This window comes from Theobroma umbraticum, unplaced genomic scaffold, assembly GCF_002168275.2.
Source record: "Theobroma umbraticum cultivar Fairchild unplaced genomic scaffold, ASM216827v3 scaffold_204.0, whole genome shotgun sequence".
Classification (NCBI taxonomy): Eukaryota; Viridiplantae; Streptophyta; class Magnoliopsida; order Malvales; family Malvaceae; genus Theobroma; species Theobroma umbraticum.
The window spans coordinates 1,048,890-1,075,320 of NW_018397267.1; the positions used below are offsets into that span (position 1 = coordinate 1,048,890).

General features: G+C 35.4%; 3 protein-coding genes across 7 annotated transcripts; 1 reads left to right on the forward strand and 2 right to left on the reverse strand.

Annotated features, from left to right (window-relative positions):
- The first annotated feature begins 2,533 nt into the window (after positions 1 to 2,533).
- On the forward strand, positions 2,534 to 8,858 carry PCFS4 (PCF11P-similar protein 4). 2 transcript variants are annotated; one of them, XM_021438081.1, is made up of 7 exons: positions 2,534 to 3,098; positions 3,188 to 3,289; positions 3,379 to 3,636; positions 4,615 to 5,427; positions 5,871 to 6,833; positions 6,921 to 7,469; positions 8,028 to 8,858. In XM_021438081.1, the coding sequence occupies exons 1-7, from the start codon at positions 2,814 to 2,816 to the stop codon at positions 8,070 to 8,072; spliced, it is 3,015 nt and encodes a 1,004-aa protein (XP_021293756.1). In that variant the 5' UTR covers positions 2,534 to 2,813; the 3' UTR covers positions 8,073 to 8,858. The 2 variants fall into 2 exon arrangements, with proteins under 2 accessions (XP_021293756.1, XP_021293757.1); XM_021438082.1 differs by having other exon boundaries at positions 3,379 to 3,625; positions 4,709 to 5,427.
- A 216-nt stretch (positions 8,859 to 9,074) lies between these two features.
- LOC110423748 (tryptophan synthase beta chain 1-like) lies at positions 9,075 to 11,226 on the reverse strand. Its single transcript, XM_021438085.1, has 5 exons — positions 10,834 to 11,226; positions 10,383 to 10,739; positions 9,817 to 10,250; positions 9,587 to 9,681; positions 9,075 to 9,507 (listed from the first exon to the last, which is right to left on the reverse strand). Exons 1-5 carry the CDS (start codon positions 11,152 to 11,154, stop codon positions 9,323 to 9,325), a joined length of 1,392 nt encoding a protein of 463 aa, XP_021293760.1. The 5' UTR covers positions 11,155 to 11,226; the 3' UTR covers positions 9,075 to 9,322.
- An 8,071-nt stretch (positions 11,227 to 19,297) lies between these two features.
- Positions 19,298 to 25,253, reverse strand: LOC110424194 (homeobox-leucine zipper protein PROTODERMAL FACTOR 2). 4 transcript variants are annotated; one of them, XM_021438720.2, is made up of 12 exons: positions 24,297 to 25,253; positions 23,253 to 23,513; positions 22,997 to 23,114; positions 22,570 to 22,758; positions 22,039 to 22,476; positions 21,842 to 21,943; positions 21,478 to 21,678; positions 21,208 to 21,382; positions 20,812 to 21,083; positions 20,336 to 20,431; positions 19,856 to 20,230; positions 19,298 to 19,738 (listed from the first exon to the last, which is right to left on the reverse strand). In XM_021438720.2, the coding sequence occupies exons 2-11, from the start codon at positions 23,468 to 23,470 to the stop codon at positions 19,877 to 19,879; spliced, it is 2,163 nt and encodes a 720-aa protein (XP_021294395.1). In that variant the 5' UTR covers positions 23,471 to 23,513; positions 24,297 to 25,253; the 3' UTR covers positions 19,298 to 19,738; positions 19,856 to 19,876. The 4 variants fall into 4 exon arrangements, with proteins under 4 accessions (XP_021294395.1, XP_021294392.1, XP_021294396.1 ...); XM_021438717.2 differs by having other exon boundaries at positions 23,253 to 23,540; XM_021438721.2 differs by having other exon boundaries at positions 23,253 to 23,543.
- Positions 25,254 to 26,431: the final 1,178 nt, after the last annotated feature.

Genomic DNA, 26,431 nt, shown 5'->3' on the forward strand with positions numbered 1-26,431 from the left:
AAAATCGGTGTAATATAGAATCATTATTCTTATTTGATACAATGTTGTATTGTAGCTGCAATTGCTGCTAATATGGTGTTTTTGCTTTTATAATCCTTGGTGAGGTATAATATCTAATTATGAATTATATTATAATTCCATTCATTAGAGTTATATATATCATTAACTTTTGTAATAATACAATTTTATGTTATATAAAGATTTTTCTCTGTTTCTAACAAGTGATAATACATAAATTAAAGAAGTGAGTTTAACTAGAGAAGTTAAAAAAGTAAATTAAAGAAAAGAAGAAGAAGGTGAGAGAATACAAAAAGAAAATGAAAGATTTGGCTTGGGAGAAACGAATAGCAAAGTAGAGAGGAGATTTATAGGGGAGACCAGAGAATAAATGATAATTAGGCGGAAAGGAGTTTGTCCTGGGTGGTTTTTCACTTATTCACATATAGATGTTTTTGAAATTATAAAAACATACTCTTTTTATTTTCGTAAAAAAAATCTTTTTATTTTTTTATATATTTTTATTGAATTTAATAATTATGTTTTTTTTAATTTAGAAGAAAATAACAAACATAATAATAATAAATATTAAACAATTTTTAATCAAATATATCGATTGAATGTGATTAAATTTGGTTTGATTTATCCAATTTTGATTTTAAATGATTACTTGATTCAATTTATTTGATTACGCATTATACTATAAGTTACGATATCAATAAAAAATTATACAAATTGATATATTTTATTATTTTAAGAAAATATTGTACGATATATGTAAGATAAAAAAATAATTATTTTTTAAGGTTAAAGAAAATTATGAGGTTATTATTTTGAAATATGATTTTTTTTTAAAAAAAATACATGTGACTTATATGGGTCTTTTGTGTGCACTCTGTGTGACTCTCGGTTCTCGTACAACTTTTGTGCTACTTGTCTTGACATGCGGTGCGTGTTAAGTGTATACACTCTAAGTTTTAATGAAAATTCATAAAGAGTTTATCAAACAAGTAAGTTTCTATTGTTTCTTTTTCCTATTTCACTTTTATTGTTTGTTTTGATTTTTTTTACTTTATGAATAGAAAAAGGAAAATTTTAACAACATTTGAGACAATCAAACACAATTTACTACTGCCTATACTGATAGTAATGCAGTTGCGACTTGACGCACATATAACATGTCTTACATCCGATAACATTTTATACTCAAAGATACAACTTGTAATATTTTTAATAGCAAGTAAATTTTCAAGTTGATCTCGGAAGATCAATACTATCAAACATAAAAGTGTCAATACTAGATTTCATTCAATAATATTGAAACTCTTAACTTATAGACACTAATAGAGCATCGATTGATGGGGTCGGTTTCTGTTGTAGAAGAGGTTGCAATGAACCAAGTTGACTAAGGTGATAGAATTGATTGTCATCGACCGATGCTACTGGGGAATTGACCAACCATGATCAGTTGGTTATAAACTGATCAACTAGCCAAACCACCATCAATGACCGATATCAAAACTGACACCAAACAACCAGTCCAATTTCGATCGAAAATCGTCGGAATCAGTCGATCATCTAGTTTTGGCCACATATTTAGTAAGCTTTAATTTTCAAAAAAAATTTCATCTCACCACTTTTTTTTTACAGCAATATTATTAAAAATCTATATTCATTAGCTATGCAAAACATCCAAAATCTATACTTAAAAATATGTATTAATTAAATAACGATTATTTAAATATTTTTTATTATAATTATGAATAATATTTATTCAATGTATAAATATAAATTTTAATTGTATCGAATGATTTTATTAAAAAATATTTTTTTAATTTTAATAATATTAAATAATATAAATATAAATATTTTAAATTAAATATTAATATTATTCATCTGACCTATATTCTTAATTTTAATATAAAAAGTTTTTTTTAAAATATTTATATTTTTTTTGGTGCAAAATATTTTACTTAATTGATGAGTGTTTTTATCATTGATGTATACGATGTTTTATATTTAAAACAAAATTTTTATTTTTTAAACAAATATAAATTTTGAAAACTTTTTGAAAATTATTTTAAATCAAAACGAACAGATATAAAACTTCACAAATTCCTAAGGATCAAAGGCAGGAATAACAGAGGATCAAGGGCTGGTAGGTGCCTTAGCAGCTAAAATTGGATAAACAAATCATCCTTGCACCAAGAAAAAAGCAAACAGTTTCTCCGACTAACCGTTAGATTCACAGTTCGAATGCTCGCTGTCTTAATATCCAAATATTTGGCTGGGAGAGTTAACAGGATTAAAGGGCTGGTGGACCCCACTTTTGAACATTTTTGTCTAACTAGGCTTCAAACGATTATAACCGTCCGATTCGTTTCCATTTTTTCTGGCCCGTTGGATTATGATTGGCTGTATGCGTGTACACATTAAACAGAGTATCTATGATTGTTAATAACCTCCACGTGATTGGGATATGTGCTGGGCCCGATTGAACCAAATCAAACAAATATTAATTTCTTTTTGTTAATTTTTTTAACGGAAAAAAACTTTCACGAGAAAGTTACCAGTAACTCTCATTTTCGTGACACACTAAACTGTATCTGTTTCTTGTTCGATGCTGGCGACGAAAAACCCTAATCCAATCGTCACCGTTTCGCGGTGGGCCGAAACCCTGGCCCTGATCCCTTGACAGATTTGCTAATTTTTTTTTCTCTGGAATCTGTATGGAATTGGAGAAAATCCCACTTTCCTGAGAAAACCCTAGAAATTTATAATCTTTCCCTGTTATTAATAACAACAGCAGCAAGGCCATGTCCAATGAGTTAGCGCAAAAGCAACAGCCGTCGATATCGGAACGGTTTAAGGCTCTGTTGAAGCAACGGGAAGATGACCTTAGAGTTTCCGGTGGTGACGATGGTGACGATGAGGTGGCGGCGACTCCGAGTAGGGAGGAGATTGTTCAGCTTTACGAGGCTGTCTTATCGGAACTAACTTTCAATTCGAAGCCGATAATTACTGATCTCACGATCATTGCCGGCGAACAGCGGGAGCACGGCGAAGGCATTGCCGATGCTATTTGTGCGCGAATTCTTGAGGTTAGTTAAAAATTAGGTTTTCCACTGTACTGCCAAGTAACTTGAACATTTTTTAAAAAAAAATTTAATTTTAAGTTTATTGCCTACAGGTTCCAGTTGAGCAAAAACTTCCTTCATTATATCTATTAGATAGCATTGTAAAGAATATTGGCCGAGAATATGTTAGGCATTTCTCTTCCCGTTTGCCAGAGGTGAGTCATTGTCAACATTTTTGGTGAAGGTCATTATTTTATTATTAGCCTGATGTTGATTAATTATGTTTTTGTGTTAATTTGATTAGGTTTTCTGTGAGGCATACAGGCAAATTAACCCTAACTTGTATCCTGCTATGCGCCATCTCTTTGGCACATGGTCAACAGTGTTTCCACCATCTGTCCTCCGAAAAATTGAGATACAATTGCAATTTTCTCAATCAGCAAACCAACAATCGTCGGGTGTAACTTCCTTGCGGTCTTCTGAATCGGCTCGTCCAACACATGTCATACATGTTAATCCTAAGTACTTGCGGCAGTTGGAACAACAGTCAGGTGCAGATAGTGTAAGCTTTCTGATGAAAAACTCTATTCTTGACGTCCTTTCTTTTACTGGAATGTAGGGTGTGAAACTGTGGTTTAGATTCCTGCACGTTTCTGTGTTCTGTAGTCTTCATGACATTATTCAGAGTAAACAAAGCAAAAAAGTGTTTTTCTATTGAAATTCTTTGAATTAGATGTTGCTAGCAGTTGTAGATCCCTCTGGACAGAACTGCTTTTGGTATTGAAGGAAGTTTATGATTAAAAGGTAAATTGGGCAATGATCACTAGGGCTAGGCTGGAATGGAGGGATTAGGTTGCCTGAATATTCAGGGGAATAGATATATTAGGATTATTTGCTAAAAAATAGTTGGAATATCAGTTAAGATGAGAGTTAACATGGGGCCTGCAGCAAGTGATGATACAGCTAGTTTTAGCTGCCGTTCTCTGTTGTTGAGCTGTAAGACAATGCTTTTCATATCTAGAATTTCAACATAACAACAGAGGTGAAGATGAGCAAGCATTCCATAGTTGTAGTTACTTTAGGAAACTTGTAAATCTAAACTCAAATTCTCTTGGAAAACAACTGGGTTATTAACTTAGTATTCTGTTTTGTGGTGGGATGGTGTGGGGAAGGCTTATTTTCTTTTCCACTGTGCTTATATGTTTTTTGTGACTAATATTCTTAAGTGCTCTTCTTTACTTGTTAATTTTTGTTTAGATAGCTCTTTCTTTTTCCCCTCCTTTTCCTTTCCAATTTATGAGTTGGGCCATTTGCTTCCTTGTTAATTTTGGTTTAGAATGTCTTTCTTTCTATATGAACCGTATTATTTTCCCGCTAGTGATTTGGTTATGATTTTAGCTTACCTGACTGGTAAACCTGTTGAGAAATCTTCTCAAAACTTCTGTTATTGATGTGATTGTACATGCATATGCATGCACACACACACACATGCATTGTACAGAAAGGCATCTTAAGTGTGAAATGTTTGCAAACTTTGCAGAACACTCAGCACGTAAGAGGCACGTCTGCAGGTCTAAAACTGTATGGTCAAAAACATTCCATTGGATTTGATGAATTTGATTCTGATCATACAGAGGTTCCATCCTCACATGTTGGAGTGCGAAGATTGCACTCAACTGCAAATGTTGGCCATACTTCTGTTGCGCTTGGGGCTAACAAGTCAGCTTCTATGGTTTCAAGACCCTTCTCACCATCAACAATTGGGTCTGATAGACTTTTATCATCAGAAGTTGATGATCTCCCATCAGATGGTTCTCCTAGAAGGTTTGTTGATGGAACCTCTCCATCTCGTCCTGTCTTCGATTATGGACGTGGAAGAGCGATTGTCAGAGATGAGGAGACAAGAGAGCGGCAGAGGAAGCACTATTATGACGATTACCATAATCGTTCTGAAAGTTCTTTGAATGCATACAAGCTTAGCAACGGACATGAGCGCCAAACACCCAGGGCTTTAATAGATGCATATGGCAATGATAGGGGAAAAGGAATTTCTAACAGCAAGCCTGCACAGGTTGAACGGCTGGCTGTAAATGGAAGGGGCAATAAAGTGACTCCAATATCGTGGCAGAATACCGAAGAGGAAGAGTTTGATTGGGAAGATATGAGCCCTACATTAGCAGACCGCAGTAGGAGCAATGATTTTTCACTTTCATCTGTTCCACCTTTTGGAAGCATTGGGGAACGGCCTGCTGGATTGGAATCTAATAGTAGGAGCAGTCGCACTACTCAAACTCAGCTACCCCTTGCTGATGATTCTTCAACAATTCCTGAAAATGCAGTCCCTTCACTGAGTGTATGCTTGTTCAACTTTTTATCTGTACCATTTGTTGTTCAGGCATCCTTGTTAGTTATTATATTGTATGAAATGATATTTGTATTAGGAAAAGTCTTCTTACTCCCCCTCTCTTTGTGCTAATTTTGTAGACTGGTGTTAATATTTCTAGTTTTTATCACTGTTGATTTTGCTATTATAAACTGCGAACTTCATATGATGTAGATGATTTGAACAATAAAATCTCATAAATCATGAGGGGTTGGATCCTTTTGCAGCCAGTCTGACCACATCTGGCGTTCTATGCATTTTATTTCTCTGTTCTCCTGTAAATTCTGGATTTCAAGGCACCATTTTCTGTGTCAATTGCTGCATTTATGACATCTTCTATTGTGTATTTAATACTTAATATAGTTGGTTGACATCTTTCTATTGTGTATTTAATGGTTATATGTTTTATGCAGAGTGGTCGTGGATCAAGTCAGATCCTGCATTCGCATCATCCTCAAGAGGCTTGGAATTCCTCATTCCATTTTTCTCAGCCATCACGGAACCTTCATGCCAGAGGAAGAGGAAGGGATTTCCAAATACCCTTTTCAGCTAGTGGTATACAGTCATTAGGTGGCAAGAAAATTGTTCCCCTTATTGACAGATTACCTGATGGTGGTTCACAATTTCTTAGGCCTCCAGCTGTTGTGCCAAGAATCGGCTCTTCTAGCCTTGACTCTGTCACAGTTGGAGCTCGGCCAGCTATTATACCATCAACAACTGGGGTATGGCCTCCAGTTAATGTTCATAAATCTCAGCCACCAGCCATGCACTCTAATTATTCACTGCAGCAGCCTAGTGGGAGTCAGTTTGATTCTATCAATCCTATCAACATGGTTATGAATCAGGGTCCAAATAAACATTCATATATGGCTGAACAGTTTGATAGTTTTGAAAGCAAGGAGCAAAGCTTGGCAAGGGTGCCACAATTGCCTGATCAACGTGCTGCTTTGCACCAGCGAAACCAAATGCAAGCGACTTCTTTGCAGCCGCACTTTCTTCCTTCTCAGGACCTTCGAGAAAATTTCCTTTCATCTGCAACAGCACCATTGCCACCTCGCTTACTGGCACCATCCTTGAATCATGGATACACTCCACAAATGCATGGTGCTGTCATTAGTATGGTCCCATCTAATCCTACACATGTTGCACAGCCTCCTTTACCGATCCCAAATATGCCAACTGTTTCTTTGCAGTTACAGGGGGGAGCCTTGCCACCTCTTCCTCCTGGTCCACCGCCGGCATCTCAAATGATACCTGCAACTCAAAATATAGGGCCACTTCTCCCTAACCAAGCACAGAGTGGTCCATTTTCTGGTTTGATTAGTTCCCTTATGGCTCAAGGTTTGATTTCCTTGACAAAACCAACCCCCATACAGGTAGTTATTTTGGTGAGGTTCTTCTGTACGATATGTAAATTATTTATTCACTAAGATTGTATCTCAATGAAGCAATTTATTTTGTAGGATCCTGTAGGACTTGAGTTTAATGCAGATCTCCTCAAGGTGCGACATGAGTCTTCTATAAGTGCTTTATATGCTGATCTTCCAAGGCAGTGCACAACATGTGGCCTTCGATTCAAGTTACAGGAGGAACACAGTACTCATATGGATTGGCATGTAACTAGAAACCGGATGTCTAAGAACCGTAAGCAGAAGCCTTCTCGGAAGTGGTTTGTGAGTGCTAGTATGTGGCTTAGTGGTGCAGAAGCTCTGGGAACTGATGCGGTTCCTGGATTTTTACCTACTGAGAATGTTGTAGAAAAGAAAGATGATGAAGAATTGGCAGTTCCTGCTGATGAAGATCAGAGTGTATGTGCATTATGTGGTGAGCCTTTTGATGATTTCTATAGTGATGAAACAGAGGAGTGGATGTATAAGGGGGCTATCTACATGAATGCACCCAATGGATCAACTGTAGGCATGGATAGATCTCAATTAGGTCCAATAGTGCATGCTAAATGCAGGTCAGAATCTAGTGTGGTTCCCCCTGAAGATTTTGTACGGCATGATGGGGTATGCCTTTTTATCTTTGCCTCCCAATTGGATTGCCATATTTGTTTTTGTGTTACCAATATCATCTTTGTGGACCATAAATGTTATTTCATCACCTTATTCAATTCCATTTTCAGTTTCCAAATGCTTCTACAGATCTTTCTCTGTGAGCTTTGTGCATTGAGTTCAGGCTGAAATGCATTTTTTGCATTAATCTTGGAAAGCAATATTGTTGTGGAACTGAATACTAAAATAAAATTTAGAAATGGAGATGGATGGGGAAACTTCCCTTGTGACCATTTTAGCATTAAATTGAGAAAGTTCAATCACTGGTTTTAAGGAAGACAACCTTTTATCTGGCTTTTTTGTGTTCAGATTTACCATGATTGATACCTTGAGTGTAGATGTAACTGAAATATGATCATAACAGCATGTAGTGCTTCTTGTTTCCTCCAACTATATACTCCTTTTGAACAAGCCTTGTTTCCTTGCTTGAGAAGATGTTGTGGCAGGCTGAGTTTTGTAAATATATGTATCCCATTCCTTTATCTTATATTTTCTTCTCCTCATTACTTGCAGGGAAATTCTGAGGACAGTAGTCAAAGAAAAAGATTGCGGAGTTAACCTTGTTTAGTTGGCCTTTAAGCTTATGTAACTTGGTTTGAGTTTCATCTTAGTAGTATGCTCTTACTTTGTTTATGCTAGTGTTGGTGGTTGCAGTAGCTTGGCGACATGCCAGAACCTTGTACATGTATAGTTGAACTTGTACCATGCACAATATCATGCAGCAAAAAGGTTACAGATTCTCTCGCAGCCTTAATTTTGTGGTGTTCTCCTTATTTGTTTCCTGCAAAAAGATCCGGAGGAACATTGTTTAAACATTCTATATTGTGTCAACAATTGCAGCGAGAATCCTTGAACTGTTATATGGGGGAGTATTGCTCTGTTTCACGGTGTCTTTTGAGTTTTGACCATCTATATAGTTCTGAAACAAGCTGTGGAGGCGTTCCAGCAATATATTATTTTTTCTGTATTCGTTTTATTTCTCCTTGTGATATTCTGCAGGGTCACATGGCAGTTTCAATTTGCAGATGGCTGTTAGAAGGCTCCTCTTCGGCTCACTTCTTTACCCGATGAACTGATAGGAGCAGCAACAGGTTTTATGAGTACTTAAGACTCTCCAATTCCTTTTCCCTTAGGTTGCGACTCTTTCATGTAACCTTCTGTACTGGTTGTAAATGAGATGGTTCATGTGGTTTCCCAATAGTTGAAATTTGTTTGGACTTTGGTTAACTCTTTATAGGTAATCTCTCTCTGTCTCTCTCTTCATTCACTTCCAAGCCATGTATCTGTCTTTACCAACTACTACAGTATGAAGGATTGAAATAAGGACTACGTTGTTGTTCAGGCGATTTCAAATTGATATCATTATTATAATATGTTAACATGATAACATGACATATCATAAGATATATAATTATAAATAATATTTTTATTAATATAAATTAATTAATTATTAATTATAAAAATTTATTATAATTATAAAAAAATAATTAAATGTAAAAAAAATATAAAAATTTATCTTAATCTTTGGCTAGTTTAATTTTAAAAGTAAATTTATACGAATTTGAAAGCCAAAGTTTAACAGTAGAAGTCCTGTGAAGGTAGAACCACGCTGGTCATCACATATTTGCCTTTTCTTTTTTTGATTATCGACAACTCCTTTAGTATTGTCCCCATTATCAGGCCAACATCCAAAGGTAAATCTTGACATCTTAATATTCTAATTTTTCAGTCCCTATTTACAATTATTTAGGGTGTCGGCAGCATCTACAATAATTAGAAATTAATAATTTGTTACTATGGCATAAGATTTAAGTCATTGAATGGGGTTTGTATTGGAAGACAATGTCAGAGTCTTTATCCCCGCGGCCGCTGATGTTCACGACAACCTTGGTTCCATTGGCAAGAGTTGGACATAGTTTCTCCAGGAAGGCCAATGCATGAGAGGCCTCCAACGCTGGGAATATGCCTTCCAATTTGCATAGCCGTCGGTACGCTGCGAATTGATCACACCAGTTAGTTCATTCATCTTCAAGAAATCGTTTTTGGATTGCTAATTTGCTACGATAGCTTACCATCAATGGCTTCTTGGTCGGTTGCAGAATGGAACTCTGCACGACCTGTTTCTTTTAAAAAGCTGACCTCAGGTCCAACCCCCGGGTACTCAAGCCTGCATGTGATTTGATTAAATCAATTTAACAAAACTTGCTAACATTGGGTTGTATCTTGTCTTTGTTTAACCTTAAAACAGAGGTATAAATGAAGTGAAATAAATGGTACTAGTGCTGATCAGTCAAGTACGTACCCCACACCAATGGAATGTGGCCCCAAAATTTGTCCTTCCTCATCTTGCAACAGATAGCTCATTGCCCCATGATACACACCAACATCTCCTCTAGCTAGAGTTGCGGAGTGTTTGCCACTGTCCAGGCCAAACCCAGCAGCCTCAACCCCAATCAACTTTACATCTTCGTCATTTATGAATTCGTGGAACAAACCTAAGGCATTGGATCCACTCCCTATGCAAGCCACGAGCACATCAGGTTTGCCGCCCCATTTCTCCATCGCCTGTCTTCTTGTTTCCTTCCCAATAACAGATTGAAATTCACGTACCATGCTCGGACATGGATGTGGCCCTACGACTGTTCCTGTCAGGTAGTAGCTGGTTTCCAGGTTCCCCACCCACTCTCGGATGGCTTGTGAACTCGCCTCTTTGAATGTCCCCTCAACGGATTCTACCTGTGTCAGTTCACAACGCATAAACAACACAAATGACTCAGAATATATAGGAGTTCTCTTTGCTGATCAATAAATTAGAAAGTTTTGCTATGAGAAGGTAAAGAAAAAGAATAATATTATTACTGGGCCTACCTGAGCACCAAGCAGCTTCATCAGTAGGACATTAGAAGCCTGTTTTTCCATATCTGTGGCTCCCATGAAGATGGTGCACTCCAATGAAAGTTTGGCACATGCAGCAGCTGTTGCAACTCCATGCTGGCCAGCGCCAGTGGCAGCCACAATGGTTTTCCGCCCCATGCGTTTGGCAATCATTGCCTGCGCTATCGCGTTGTTGATCTTGTGAGCACCACCATGGCTGAGATCCTCTCTCTTCAGATAAATCTCTGGCCCTTCCCCTCGACTGTTCTTGTAGTGATCCGTCAAACGCTGAGCAAAATATAAAGGTGTCTCCCTTCCAACATAGTCCCGCAGTGCTGTTGTGAGCTCCTCCTGCAAGACATCAACATTTCAATATTAGATTAATATCTTAGGAGATAGTTAAATAACTTTCTGTTTTAGGGGATATTCAATATCGATAACAAACCTGAAACTCGGAATCATGCAAAACCAAGTTGAACTCAGCTTCGAGTTTGCCCAAACAACTCATGAGGGTCTCAGGCACATACTTCCCTCCAAACCTCCCAAATTTCCCATTATTAATCTCTTTTCTATCAACGGTTTTAATCAGTAATCTCTCTGGCTGAGGAGCTTTTATGGTCAAAGTGGTCAAAGCAGGCAAGGTTTTGCTCACTGTTTCAGGAACCACATGCACGTTAGCAGCCGAAGCAGTGCCCATTTTCCTCTCAGCAGTGGCACCTGAAAGTATTTGGTGATTAAGGGAAAGAGCCTTAATGTTGCAGGCCATATCTTTGCTTGTAAAAGCTAGATTGCGAGACAGAAACCTAGAAGATTGTTTTGAGTGTTGCGCTGGTATGAACTAGTGGTGGAAATATTTATAGACCCCAGCCAAGGACGATAGCTACTGCCATTTACTCTTCCTCGAAAAAGCGAACCTGGTTGATTTTTGAAATTTGGATTAAAATTATACAAAAATTTATTTATTTTTAAAATTAATATTCTATTTTAAAAAAATGAATTTTGTTAGACACATAAAATCAATTGGTAGTAATTTTATCAACTTTTTGACATAATAAAAATAAAAAAATAATTTTATTTGAGATTAATTTTAATAATTATAATTATATAATTTTATTATTTTTTATTAATTCTTTTTTTAAAAAAAGCTTCTAACCCGTTAGGGAGTACCAGAACTCTCTTAGGGAGCCCCAATCTGGTGCTCCCCTCCTTTGGGGGAGCGTGATCTTTTGGGACCACCGGCCGATGCCCCCTTTCTAGGGAAATTTGGAAGTAACGATCGATGTTTTTTATTTTTTTTAAAAAATATAATAATAATTTTTTAAATTAATAGAAAAATATTTTAATTTTTTATTATTTTTGTTAATAATGTTTGTAGTTTTGAGATAAAATATTTATTTTAAAAATTAATAAATTTTTATATAATTTTTGATCAAAATTTAAGAAAATAAGGTATTTTACCATTTTTTTTACCACAAACTTATTCGAAGAGATATAAGTTACACTATGGTAACGTTACGTCCATTCATATAATTAAGCTTAGACAACGGAACAGTCAAGGCCATGGGTCCCGTCGACGGCCATTCGCATGATTTGACGCATTTGGTCCCCCTCCTATAGCCCCTCTTGGATCGAAAAAGCCACTTGATGGACATGATTTAATGCATCTGGTCCGAAGGAATGAAATAGGTAGTCCAGCCTCTTGTTCTCTCTTCATTTTTAATGAAAAATAGATCATTTCTTAAAAATACGATACACAAATTTCTGATGCACGGTCATGATTTGACAGTTATGATGTGTTCCGTTCAGATGGATGAAACAAATGGTCGGAGAAATAACGTAGAAGTTCGACTCTCGTATTCCTTTTTTTTAAAGACACGTTTAGTTCATTTTTAAATAAGAAATGATTATCTTTGAAAAGTATGGATTGATAAATATGAATCTCTTCTTCATATTTCTTATTTCCCACAAGTTGAAATTGATTAAAAATAAATTAAACAAAAATATGTTTAAAGATAATAGAATGGGCTAATACCGTCTCTTGATATGATAATTATAATATAATTGTTCAGAGGATCCGACATAAATAATTAAATTTTTTATTTTTTTAAATATACGCGTTTGATTCATTTTTAAATAAAAAATTATTAATTTTTAAAATAGAAATAGCAAATATCAATCCTCTCTTGATATTAATTGTTTGGTACAAGTTGCAATCGACATAAAAAAAATTATACATTTGGACCAACGTACCATTAAGGGTAATGGAAAGGACTAGTACTGCCCCTTATCATGGTTTGACATTTAGGGTTTTATTTTGAAGATTATTTTAATATTTCAGGGTTTAATTATATTTAAATATTTTATCTTACATTGTTGAGGATTTTACAATATTTACATATTACAATGTGTTTTGATAAGAAAAATATTTTTTCCTTTGATTTAATTTAAAATTTTGAGAGTCAAGTTATTAATTAATTGTTAAAATTTCAAAAAAAAAAGTTATCTTGATAAACAAGGAGAATAATAAGAGAATTTTGAACTTTATATGTGGTGTTGACGTAATATTGTTATAGAAAGTGAAAAAGTTACACAACTATGTGGATATGCCACATTATCATCTAATATTATGTTATATTAATATCATATGATATAAAACGATAAGTGATTTTTTCTATAAACTACATTAATCAATCCATAATTATAAAAACTTTTTTGATCAAAAATAAAATTATAAAATTTGATTGAACGTAATAAAAAATTATTTATTTAAAGTTTTTAAATATTATACCTTAAAAAATCTCTTTAATTATATATCCTAAGTGCAAGGTATATAACCCACTTACGCATCTTAAGTCCTTTTACTTAGATTTGGTAATTTTATACATGATATATTAACACGACACTATAAGAGACCGGATTAAATAGATTTAGGTTTAACCTTAAAACGTTTTAAGTCTAATTATGTCATATACGAATAATACATTTAAATATATTTAATTAATCGTGTTATTATGTTTAAATGTGTTATCATATTTTAACATGTATACATGACACGTTAATCAATCTGTTAAAAATTAAAAGTCAAAAACTATTTGAACCTTACTTAAATAATTTTGGCTTTAGTATTTGGAGTTGCTCTTGGTTGATGATATATGTGGTTAATGATATGTATTTAATTATCGATGAAAATTATGAATGATTTTAGATATTATTTATATTTTAAAGTTAACTGTTAATGATGGATTTTATCATATTACATAATAATGAATTTTATGTATGTTATTTATGTTAAATTTTATTATATTTGATATTATTATTATTTTATTTTGTTATAATTTTTTTTAAATTTAAATAATAAAATTTTATTTAATTGTAAATAATTTTATTTAATCACGTTAAAAGTATTAATCGTATCGTGTCGTATATTGATATATTTAATAAATATGTTAATTATGTCGCGTTATATTAAAAGATTATTAAATGTATATATTTTAAATTTACAATATAAATATTATTTATATCATATTTATATTTAATTTTAATATATTTTATATCTAATCATATCTGAGAGTGATCAACAATCACCCCGCAGTTTTATCTGTATATACACGACGAAAACGAGTTGCATGAGGGACCAAAACTAGCGATTGTAAAAAATCGACAAAACCAAGCGCGTCGCCAAAAGAAGGAATCCAAATAAAATTGTGCAACATGCACGAGATACACGTGCCTATAAAAATCTAGCGAGACGCCACGTTCAAAGTTTTTCCAACCTTTGTATATATGGTAGTATTTACTAGACGTGTGAAATTACAATCATTTCATTCAGAAAAATATCAAATAAAATTTTACGTAAATTTAACGATACATTTAAAATTTAAATTATTTTTTTAATTAAAAAATATTTATAAAAAAATAAGAGATAAAAAAAATAAATAAACACATGATATTTTTTGAGAATGGAGAAAAAAAAATAAAGATTTGAATTCATCAATATAAATAACTTATTAAAAATTTAATGTTCATCCCTTCTTCTACGTAACTATCATACAACTAACATAATATAAGAACAAATATTTTTTCAAACTTACCAAATGTATGTCTTTGTCATTACACTAACTGTAACATCATCGTACCACATCCAACTCGTCAAGACATTCATCAGGTACTATAAAACCGATCCCTGTCAAATCGGCAGAGCAGAACAGAGCGTCACGCAAAAGAAGGACTCAATAATAGAACGTGCAACATGCACGACGACATATATACATATATATACACGAACCTGCACAGACTGAGAGACATGGGAGAAGAGCAGACACGGAGGAGGAAGAGTAAATCACTATTATCCAACACGTGGTCAATATGAAGTGCTAAAGCTCGTATAGTCAATACAGCCATGGCTAATGGGTGGCAGTGGCACATTCCTTTTTGGGTGATGGGAGCTGTTGACCAAAATCAACCTCAAAGCTTATCTTTATCTTTTTTATATATATATACATATAATAAAAAAAATTTATTACATTATTCTAAATCAAGCAACTTCTATAACATCAACTAAATAAAAAATAATTTAAAAAAAAAGAGATTCAAAAATACAAAGTTTTAAAAATAAATTATCATGTGTATGTGAGGTATTCAACAATCTCAATCTCATAAGAATAGTTCTTTAATATTTCTTAGCAGATATACATTTAGATCTAAATTATTACTCACCGTAAATAATTTTTATATAACAAAAAAAGAATCAGATTCAGCTTGACCTTTTTTTAAAACCTCTACTCTAACACAGTTTTAATCTTTGAAATAAAATCCACAACTCATTTTTAAGAGAAAATGTTGTGCCAATTTTATGGATAAATCCCACTATCCATTTTCCGGTTCTTTCTTTTGATGCTTTCATATCTATGTTTATTGTTTTAATTATTTTTTGGTGATTAATTAAATATATATTTATATCTTTATCTAGTGCTTTACCTACTCACTTTATCTTTATCTTTTAATTGCCTTTTTTTTTTTTGGATGTAGACATAGCGATCTTTGTATTGCAACTGGATAAGAATTAAGGAATAGGAAGGACTTACTGTTTGGAAATTGTTTCAATCATAGCAATGTAATGAATAAATAGTCCTATTAACATAGACCCCATCCATTCAATTCAAAATAGAAATGACTTATCCAAAGTGTGGGGTTTATTAAAATTTAGACAGAGAAACTAATTAATTCTTTTGCATATTCTTTACGAAATTGAGATACGGTAGAATAAGTTTCTTCTACGCTTTGGTGGTACTTGCGAAATTGCTTGGTTATGATTTCTTTTTTCCAGGTATTTCATGTGATTTATTTTTGTCCCAACCCACACTCAATATCTTCAGCTGATATCTGCTTGCTGTTATAGGTTCTAGAAGGTCAATCCTATCTGACATGTCCATGTAAATGTTTTTTGCACGTTTTTATGTTTGAAAAAATGAGGGATTGGAGTTGAAGGCGTACAGTTTGTATCCATTTTGAATAATAACATTTGCGACGTACTCATCAGGCATTCAAGCTGCCGAAGGATATTGGCTTTCATTTAGGTTGACAATGATGGGGAGGGGTGCTTTGAAAAAGTTATATCTTATGGTCATGGATGACGCTAAGAACCCATTGCGGATTGGAAGTAGAGGAAATCGAGAGTCTATGCCCAACAAAACCCAAAACCAAGCCCATTTCCCAAACTGAGCCCAGCCTGGCTTAGTTCCATCATGCGTGATTAGGCTTGGTCTTTGAATTGAGTGTTGTGTCCGAGGTTCCGAGATTCCAGTAGGAACCCATCAAAGAAAGGCACGCATTTAGACATTTCACCCGTCCTCGCCTGCAAAAGAATGGGCCCAACAGAATTCTTTGTTGGGTTTAGATTATGGTCCTTGTTGAACATTTTGAGCTTTTACTTAGATTTTGTATTCATTTTATGATAAACAGACCATCAAATAAGTTTGACACTTGACAGTTGATTACATATTGAGTAAAGTTTGGTGATCACTGATCAGTCGTGAATATCCATCGTCATTTGTTTACCTTTTACCATGGATGAGGATGGCCCCAAAAGTGGAGGGAGACTGCTCATTGATGAGCAGATATAAATTCGTGGAGCCGGCCAGGTAGCCAGGTGTTAAAAAGAATTGGTTGTGCTCTGCCTCTGCTTTAATTCCCCGCTTGACCTTCGTGGTCCCGCTATTTTTTTTTTTTAAATATTTTTTATTAACCTCATCCCCAACCTGCCATAACGAGTTCCTAGCTAATTAAATTGCAAGAGACTCTCATGACATAAACGGTAAGTGAGGGTGAAAAAAACTTGTACGATTTCTAGAATGAACCAGTTAGTCTACCAGATTTGGTAGCATCACTAAATATAGGACTTATTGTGTTTACCCAAATCAAAAGGAGGAAATTTGCCCCTTTTTAACCTTGGCTGCTGTCTCATCCTACAAGGACCCTTGCAGCCTTCATCAAAGAAGAAAAAAGCATGCTTCCGATTGTATATATTTGATCAGGCAAGTTAATCTGATAGTGATTGCCATTGATTATAATTTGCAAGAGCTTGATTGGATCCTCTTGTCATTACCAATACATACTTAAGCCAGATTGAGGAAGGAAAGTAGGTATGCTGATTTTTACATTTTAACTAGGCAGGGTCATCCCATAGAAAAAGCCAGGCAGACCTAACCAGCTTCATTTCTCTCGTGCATTCAATAAAGGCACAACGGTAACGAGAAACACCCAGTATATATATCCATATATGCGCTCTCCTTCGATCTGCCCAGAGAGGAGGCGGGAAGAGAGCCAGAATAGATAAGGAAGAGAGTACAAAAGCAAGCACAGCATCGGGGCTAGTCTGCCAGCTGGTTTCAAGTCTTTACCAATCAATGTTATAAATGAGTAACTGGTGCAGCACTGCTCTGATCGTTCGTCAATTCGGATTAATGGAAAAAGCTGAAACTTGACATAGGTGCGGTACTATTCTTAATTAAGTTTCTCCGACGTGTTAAAAACATCGGTAGCTCTTCATATGGACAGAAATTAATGGCTACTGCAGGACACACAACCCTCTGTTTTAAAAGCCATTGCTGCAATGGTTATTTGTTACTGTGACAACTTTATTTGGTGGTGGCACAGAATCAATATTTTCGATTAGTCTGCAGCAGCAGATGGAGGTTGCAGAACCCAGCAGTCTGCGGCTCCACGGCCATGATGTATTATTAGTACCATTGTCGAGGGGATCAACCAAACGTCATCAGAAAAAACTCAGATTTTATTGCAGCAACAAAGGCAAGTTCTTCTCTTGGCACAAATTTTGGAGTACCCTTTTTAACAATTTGGTGAAAAAAATTCTTTCTTGTGTCAGCAGCAACCCTTCTGTTTGCGGTTCCCATTCTTCTCCTTGCTTAGCCAAGAGCATCTAAGATATGTTCTAATGGAGCAGAGAGATATTTGTTTAATTCCAGCATTAATAGTTAATTAGTGAAAAAGAAACTATAGCAAAGAATGAAAAGAAGAGAAGCTCGAATTGCAGGTTGACCATTAACACCATCTGACTTGAAAATTGGAGACGAAAGCAACATGGCAATGAGCCAGAGACGGTAGGAGCGTATTGATTTCTACTGTAACATAATGTTGATAGGAAAAAACGAGAATTGAATTCATCCCCTTTCTAAACCATTCTTTTCATAAAGCTACAACATCGGTCCGAACGGAGGTACCAGCTAGAAAGAAGAACATGCATTGATCCAGCTCCAGGGTCCCTCCCTCCCTGGAAAAATTTGGATATCTATTAATTAGTGTCAACCACTTTTGGTCCCGTAGTGTATATATATATGGATGATACCCATACTCAATTGTCTTCTTAATAAGTAGCTGCAATATTTGACTGGTGAGGTACCCTACCCATAAGGTAAATTAAGTGTTGGGACAGACCCAATTGCTTCAAAGATTCCCCAAGTCTTCCTACGTGGCCCTTTTCTCTTCCGCAGGTTGGAAATCGGATGTTGATAGTATATAATTCAAACTACAAAATTTGTTTGGCATTTTGTGGGTGATGCATGGTTAGGAAATTAGTTGGTAGTTGCTTTGCTTTTTAAGTAGGCAGACTAGAAAACAAGGAGGATTCCATGAGAAATTTAGAAAAATAGTAATTAAGTATTTAATTTATTGGATGATTTTACTAGAAAAATAAATTCAAATCCCTTTCTCTAAAATGAAAAAAAAAATTCAAGTTATTGCAGCTTTTTAGGAAATTTGCATCTCATTGCCCAAACCAATCCCTTTATTATAACCAGGACTACCTTTGTTGGTCATTCTTGGTTGGTAAAGGAAGATATTCATCCAAGTATATGTAAAAAGAAAAGCTATCAGTTAAAAAATTGGGTATCTATGAACAGAATTTGGATTTAGTGAAAGAGAACCCTCGGTCGTGGCTCAAGAGAACCATCTGACCCAGGGCTGATCTCTCATGGTGGATTCAAGCACATCCTAACTAGAATTCACAACCATTAAAAATGGATGTCTAACTTCCAATTTTTCCATCCCATTAAAAGGAAAAAAATTCCCTAAAGCTAGGCTAGTTTTGAAATTTTGGGTTGTTTTCATAATTTAAAATAAAAAAATAGAGGGATGATAATGATCTTTGGGGTAATTTGGAATTGCTAGGAGTACCCAAGGTACATATATGTCCTATATATGTCCAACTACTAAAAATAAACCGCATAAATCAATATGCCATTCTACTAGCCAATACCATATTTTTTCTTTTTCTTCTACCTTTTCCTTTCTCCCCTCATTTTCCTGTCCATCCATCAAGGCCAGTAGTGTGCCAGAAAAGAAAAAGGAAAGAAGAGGTAAAACCTTCTTAATAGCTGCATAAGACAAAACTAGCAAAGGCCACAGCTATTCATTGATCTCAGAAGTACCAAAACATAAAGCAGAAACAAATGTTTGTTAATGGGTGTGACTCCAACTAATTATGCTTCAACAAAACACATAATGAAACCAAAGAAGGAAAATGAAATTAGACAGTTTAATATAAACCACTCCTACAGCTAAGGTCACAAAATGATGAGTTTCTCCTAAAATATATATATATATATATATATATTTAGACCCGAGTTAAGCTTTTCATCTTTGTTTAGCAAAGTCAATACCCGAACCTATTACCCTTGCAGGGTGGTGATTTGCCATTATTTTTTACTGCTTAGTTTCTCTTCCAGGACAAACACCACGAGGCAAGGATCATGAGAGGTGCGTTCTTGACTTCTTGCTTATGTTTTGAGGCAACCACCATTTTTCCCCCCAATCTCTTCCTCCTTTTGTTCCCTCTGCAACACACAAGAAAAGCAAAACATTGTGAAATTGTGAAATGGGTAGATTCCATACTCCAAAAATAGTTAAAAAGAAGCTATAAGTTGATTGACTTATGTTGGAGTAGTGCTCACCACATGATAACCTTCTTCTGGTCAAGCAACCGCAGCCTTGATCCTTTCAACCGTGCATTTAATTAGACTGTTGACAGTAGCCACTGATCCAAGAGAGAGTTTTGCCGTCGGAACTGAATCAACCAAGATCTGAAACGCGACAGTAAGGAGAGATCCACCAGACCCGATTTCTAGAATTCCTCCTCCGTTAAGTCCAGGACCGTCAGGAAGTATTGCAAAACCTGATGGTAGAAGGGCAACGTAATCCGGATCCCCACCACTCAAGACCACGTTCATAGCAACAATATCAACCGGCGCATAAATCACATAGGACCCTGTAGCATCACTGCAGCTCTCTTGTAGTATCAACATGTTGCTTTGGCTAGAATTCGCACTCTACAGATTACGTTTGCAGTTGGAAATGTTAGCTTAATCGATGATACACATAATATTTAATTACTAATTAAAGATCTAAAGAACACTTGCAACTTGCCAACTTACATTTACGCGCAGCAAAGAGACACAATTGCCTGGATCACGACCATTAGCTATGTGAGCCATTTCTTGAACTAGACCACCGTTTGAAAGGATATCCCACTAAAAATCCAAGTTAATAAGTGCAAATTAGTACAATATTCTATAGCAGGAAAAAGTGCTACATGTATGCTAACAAATCTTGGAATTAATTGCATGGCTCCTTTAAATGGTGATTATCTTAGGAGTTACACACCAGAATGCACCAGTATACTGTGGCAACGTAGAAAAAATAGTGAAATGCATGACCGGTATAGGAAAAATCTTGAATTCAAACCAAAAATGTTGACAAAATGATTTTCTCCCAAGCCCATGCCTCCCTTTATCTACCAAGCTAACAACTTCGGTACTATCTGGTCCCTTTTTCTTTGCAACTGCATGTGGTGATATAGAAGAAACTGTGCAAATGCTTAATTGAAAGCTTCATGATCTTGCTCGATTACCTCACTTCGAGAATTCTCATCCCGCAGGAAATCAAAAACCCTCTTTGGTGGAACAGGGATCCAGAAGGAAGTTGCAGCACTTAGCACTATACCAGGAGGCCTGCCTGGATCATCCATACTCTTCCTGGTCATAACCCGGACATCATCAGAACCTGTTGCTGATAAAGTTGTCCATGCATGGGCGGTAGAAGCACCAACTCCGGTACAAAAGCTAGTCACCATCCTTTCTGCCAACTTCAACATACTCTTCCTCCCTTCTGGGCTTGTTATCACTGCATAACAAGAACTCAAAATGGTAAAGTTGCAGAAAGATGGGAGGATATTGCACCCGCTATTTATCATCTCTACAAAAGGTTTCTCAAGGAGAATAAGAAAAAGGGGTTAATATGCTTTTACCGCATAGATCCCCCGCCGGAATGTTACTGGCCATTGAACTTGCAAGACGTTCACACTGTCGATCTAATGTAGCCACCCAACGTTTTGCTCCAAAAGCTAGACCAGAATTAACTAATGGTCTGTATATGTTGTGGACAGCTCTATCATCCACTTCTACATGCTCAACCCATATAACCTGAGGTATCATGAAAACATGACATCATCAAATGAAGATTTTGCCTGCTATAGACAGGGAAATGAACAGGGGAATCTAAAGTAAATAGTAATTACCTTTGAGTATCCATTTGGCAATTCTTGTATCAAACAACCTGACGGCCTTCTTCTACACTTGGACATTGGACTAGGGCGCAAGTTATCCAAGGAAACGTCAACCACTGCCCAAGTTCCTTCAGTGTGCTGCTTACAATACCTCACGAAATAATTTTCCCGAGTTGGTACAAGTGGTGAAGGGACCTGAAACTCAGCTGTCATCTGAAAAGTGCAGGATGTTAGGTATGTTTTCAAAAGCTGAAGGAAGACAATGCGTACCTTATAACTTTTTTTTTTCTTCAACTACCACTATTTCATGCATGTCAAAATTTATGAGATAGAAACTATGGTTTTGAGAAGAAAAACTTAATGAACAACTTAGTACCACTTGCAAGGCTCCATTGTAGTTTCCTGCTACTCCAGTTGATAGGACTTCTAGAGTCATAGCCCTTGAAACAATACCGCAAAATGCACTTGACCATTGATTCTGAACATCAATTGTTTAAATCAGATATACATGGGGATGGATCTAAATATATTTATATAATGGATTTGAACTTAAAAAAAAAAAAAAAAGCCTACCACATCCATGAGAATCTCAACTAGGTTGACATGATTCATAATGACAACAGCAGATTCCCTTGAAGCTTCAGATCTCAGTCCCAAAGGTTTTGGTCCAATTCCCCTGGGGAAAGTTCTCAAATATTCATCTTCATTCAACACATCTGTAGAATTCTCCCCAGGAACCCACAAAGGTTCCCCAGATTGGGCCATTCTGATTAGTTCCTCCATTGCCGCAACAGCAAGCTCAACAATCATGGGCTTATCTGCTTCTGTAGGCCCAGAGACCGACCTTAGAAGATCACCACCACCATACATTTCTCCCACAAAACCTGATTGCGTCCCAAAATTGCTAACGCCAGGATCAAGAGAACGTGAGTGTAAATGAGAAGAAATGTGAGGGAAGGAAGACAAAGGCTTGCCAACATATTTCGCAGCTATCCCAGATATCCTATCAATCTGTAACAGAAGAACCCGAAAATTGGATAAGCATCATGACGAAACTAAGTAACTTGACAATAACAAGGGATGCCTGTATCATTTTCCAATCACCTCTTCCCGTAACCGGGCATTTTCTATTCTCAAATGCTGCTCATCAAATGACATCTCTCCGAGAGCAGCTGGGCCTCCACAGTTCGGGCATGTGGCATTGCTAAGAGCTTCCTTGTACCTATTGTTCTCAGCACGGAGTTTTTCATTCTCAGCCTTCAATATAGCATTTTCATGACGTTCATGTTGGGCCTGCAATGAAAGCGAAGCTTAGAAATAAAGGTAGGAAGTGCTGCATTTAACAAGCTTAGTACAGAGAGAGCAATTATAAAAACTTGTAGAAAGTAAATATATTACATCTACTGCACTTGAATATCTGACTTATTGATTGAGGCATGATTTTTATCTAATTAACAGAGTTTAAATCTCTCTTCCCTTCATTAAAAAAATATATTACAGCTATTGATTTGCATTCTATATGGAAGTATACCTTCATTTGGGTGCGCTTGTTTTGGAACCAAAACTTGACTTGTAGAGGTTCTAACCCTAGCTCGCGGCTCAGCTCCTTCCTTTGCTTATCATCTGGGTGAGGGCATTCCTTAAAGAACCTGAGAAACAAAGTACCAGAATTCCAAGAGAATCAATCTCCAAAGAAGAACGAGCTTCTTTGAATCTGTCTCTCACTCTCATCTCTAATTTCTAGCAATGGCACGAATAGTAAGAGGAAAAAAAAAAAACAGACTTACGCTTCCATCTCCTGGATTTGACGCTGAGTATGGCGATGGTAACGCTTCTTCTTGGGGCGCTGGTTAGGATCTTGCTCATCTCCCGAGGGCACGTCCATGGTTTCAGTACCTGATTTTGTCTCATAATCATCGTCCCTGATCTTCCCCAATTCACCTTCAGAGGTCTTATGGGTCATGTCGAACATTTGGGGACTATCGAACAGGTTTGGACTGAACATGTCAACAAATCTCTAAAATGTCGACGCTATGGATTTCTGGGTTCTGCCAAGAGAATACAAGTCCAGCTGACTACTAGGGAGAGAAAAAGACAGAGAAAGAAGCTGTAGTACAGTGCAAAGGAATAATAATAAACAAAGCAAAACCAGTACATAAGTAGTGCTGAAGGAAGATAAACTAAGTCAAAATCAGCACATAATAAATGGACATGGAAGCCTAGAAATTAACTTTTTAGGGCAAGCTATCTGTTTTTGTTTACTGTTGATGCCCCTTTACGTGTAGATATACACCATTTTAAGAGAGCTGTAAACCATATAGTATTGACTATCTGTCTCAGAAAAAAGTTTAGGTGTGTCTTATCAAGAAGGATTTTGCTTGAAATATCTTAATTAATAACCAAGCTTAAATCCAACCATTCATTTCATTAATCCAAATAATGATTACTAGTATGACTTAAAGTTAACTTTAAAAAAAGGGCAAGGTATATATATGTATTAGAAGGCAGCATATTGAAGACAAGAAAGATAAATTAATCAAAAGCTTAGCCTAAAATGTGACTAAATATCTATAGTCTTAGCAATCCTTGGAATAAGTTAAACTAAAGAGTTAAAGAAAAGAAGCATAAGGGGAAAAAATCCTCCCGAATCCTCTTTAGGAGATTTTTTATTGTTTTTTGTGAGTGAAATTTGTAATGTCCAGGAGATTCTTAATGTTATTAGAACGCGACAATAGACTTAATTTGCATTTGCTGTAATTTCATCTTTTATTAATATATTAAACTACGTTCTTCAAAAAAAAAAAAGAGAAAAAAATAGGAAAGAAAATTACCTTATTGATTGTTAGGCAAGGGGACTGAGAACTTAGAGCAGCAATTTTCTTGTCTTAAACGAGGTGGCAAGTGGCTCAGGGGAAGCATCATCTTGGGAGACCTAGGTAACTAATCACCTTTACAACCCTAACCAGCAGTAGACATATATATATATATTTCTCTCTTGCTTGTTAGGCTTGGCTTTGGATTCCTATATTGGAGGTTTTTGGGTTGATTTTAATAGATTCTCTGGTTTCGTCTGGGCTAAGCTAATGGTATTGTTCCAAGTTGCAAAACAGCAGAAATGACTATGGTTTTTATTCTTCCATAAAGTCTTCAGCCTTACGTGCCAAATTAAAGACTAGCTAGATATAGAAAAAATAGAAGAGTTGACACCGTGAGAAACCCCTTTGACTCACCAATTTCAAAACCTCCCCCTCAAAACGAAGATTGTAACGCTCAAACTAAGATACTACTGTACCTTATGGAAACCCTTTTGTACCCTCTCTTTTCTCAGCGAAAAACAAATAACTGAAAACTCTCTTCAAAAGAAAAAACCAGCTGGAAGAGATATGGTAGGGAGATCACGAGAGAATATTCTAATGTAACAGCGATATTCTAATGTAACAGCGATATACTGCTAGGAAAATGGTTCAGGGAAAGAAATATATGTTGGGATCAGTTTAGAGTGGAACAAATGACTTAGCGGCAACAAGGCTTTGTGGGATCAAAACACACGAAACCCTTTTGAACTTCTTGAGAAAGATTAATGACAAAAAAAAAAAAGGGTTTAGAGTGGGTTTTTAAGTTTAGGTTCACCGGAAAAACCACCTCTGGTGTTAAAAGGAGTGGTTTTGGCAGAGACCTACCTAGCTTGCAAGGAGTGAGGGGAAAGATGGGGGGAGAAAAGGACGAGGAAAAAGATGAGACAAAAATCAAGAGAGAGAGATTGAGCTTGGAAGAGGGTACTGAGGGAGAAGGAAGAGAAGAAAGAGAACAGGTGGAGAGGATGTGGCAGCTAAGGAGTTATTGCAGAGCCTATTGAGAGGGTGCAATAGCATTTATGGAGGGTGAGAGGTGTAATTGCGAGAGACAAATTATAGAAAGAGAAGAAGAAATAGAAAGAGAGAAAGAGAAAGGCATCTTCCCTTTTGTTTAAATTTATGGAGGGTTAGATGGAGTTACAGCTTCTTGCCCTCCCAGCCTCCAAGCTAGTTTCACCCTCTCACCTCCTGCTTCATATACTACCATCTTTGCAGTTCAAAACACTCCAAAAAAAATAAATATATACATATAAATACCAGTAGGAGTAATAATTAAACATGGTGAAAAAAATAAATATAATCAATAAATTTAAAATTTTTTATCTCAAATTTTATAATAAGCAAATAAATACAGTATTAAATACACATATAATTTAATCCATTGTTGTTTTTTACATAATATTATAATTGATATTTATATCATAAGATAATATATATAATAAATATTATATACACATATGTATATATATGTTCGTTGATTAAAAGATGATTCAATTATGTATTATTATTATTTTCAACCATTTTACTCATTTTTGTATTTTAGTATTTGATTTATTGATTAGTATATATCTCTTACTTAAAGAATATGATTCAAATCCTCTCTTTTCCTAAGTGAAAAAAAAAAACACTTTGCTCATCCTTCAATGTATATATTCAACTATATATTCAAAAATATTTCCTCTATTAAAAGAACATTGACATATAGACGTCTAGGGAGGTCCCCAAATAAATATGTGGTATTGGATTAGAAATTTCTATCTTCCATTATTAGATTTATAACCACATGGCTGGTAATTTATTATGTACTTTGATAATTAGGTCCACGATAGACCTTAATTAGAACAATATTTTTACAAAGAATTAGAATAAAAGAAAGAATGAACTATTTTTGGAATATTAAGAGGGAAAATAGAAAAAAAGAATTACCCCTGAATGGTACAGCTTGTAGTTTCATATTTAACCAGAAGGGGAAATTTTTACAGAAAGTCAGTTTATGATGAGAGGGCATTAATGACAGAGCATTTATTTATGATGATGTAATTATAATTAATTTCTTTTTGGGGAATTGAACTGTATGAATGCAAGTATTAGTTAAGAGATACTTCCTCTAA

Bases quoted from the DNA above. Each gene is read 5' to 3' on its own strand.
- PCFS4 (XM_021438081.1), top strand. From the start codon at position 2,814: ATGTCCAATGAGTTAGCGCAAAAGCAACAGCCGTCGATATCGGAACGG. The intron at 3,637-4,614 runs GTAAGCTTTCTG...CAAACTTTGCAG, and splicing joins AACAGTCAGGTGCAGATAGT to AACACTCAGCACGTAAGAGG. The intron at 7,470-8,027 runs GTATGCCTTTTT...CATTACTTGCAG, and splicing joins ATTTTGTACGGCATGATGGG to GGAAATTCTGAGGACAGTAG.
- LOC110423748 (XM_021438085.1), bottom strand. From the start codon at position 11,154: ATGGCCTGCAACATTAAGGCTCTTTCCCTTAATCACCAAATACTTTCA. The intron at 10,251-10,382 runs GTAGGCCCAGTA...GAACTGACACAG, and splicing joins TGAAGCTGCTTGGTGCTCAG to GTAGAATCCGTTGAGGGGAC. The intron at 9,508-9,586 runs GTAAGCTATCGT...ATCAATTCGCAG, and splicing joins CGACCAAGAAGCCATTGATG to CGTACCGACGGCTATGCAAA.
- LOC110424194 (XM_021438720.2), bottom strand. From the start codon at position 23,470: ATGTTCAGTCCAAACCTGTTCGATAGTCCCCAAATGTTCGACATGACC. The intron at 22,759-22,996 runs GTATACTTCCAT...CTTTCATTGCAG, and splicing joins ACAAGCGCACCCAAATGAAG to GCCCAACATGAACGTCATGA. The intron at 21,084-21,207 runs GTAAAAGCATAT...CTTGTTATGCAG, and splicing joins TCCGGCGGGGGATCTATGCG to TGATAACAAGCCCAGAAGGG.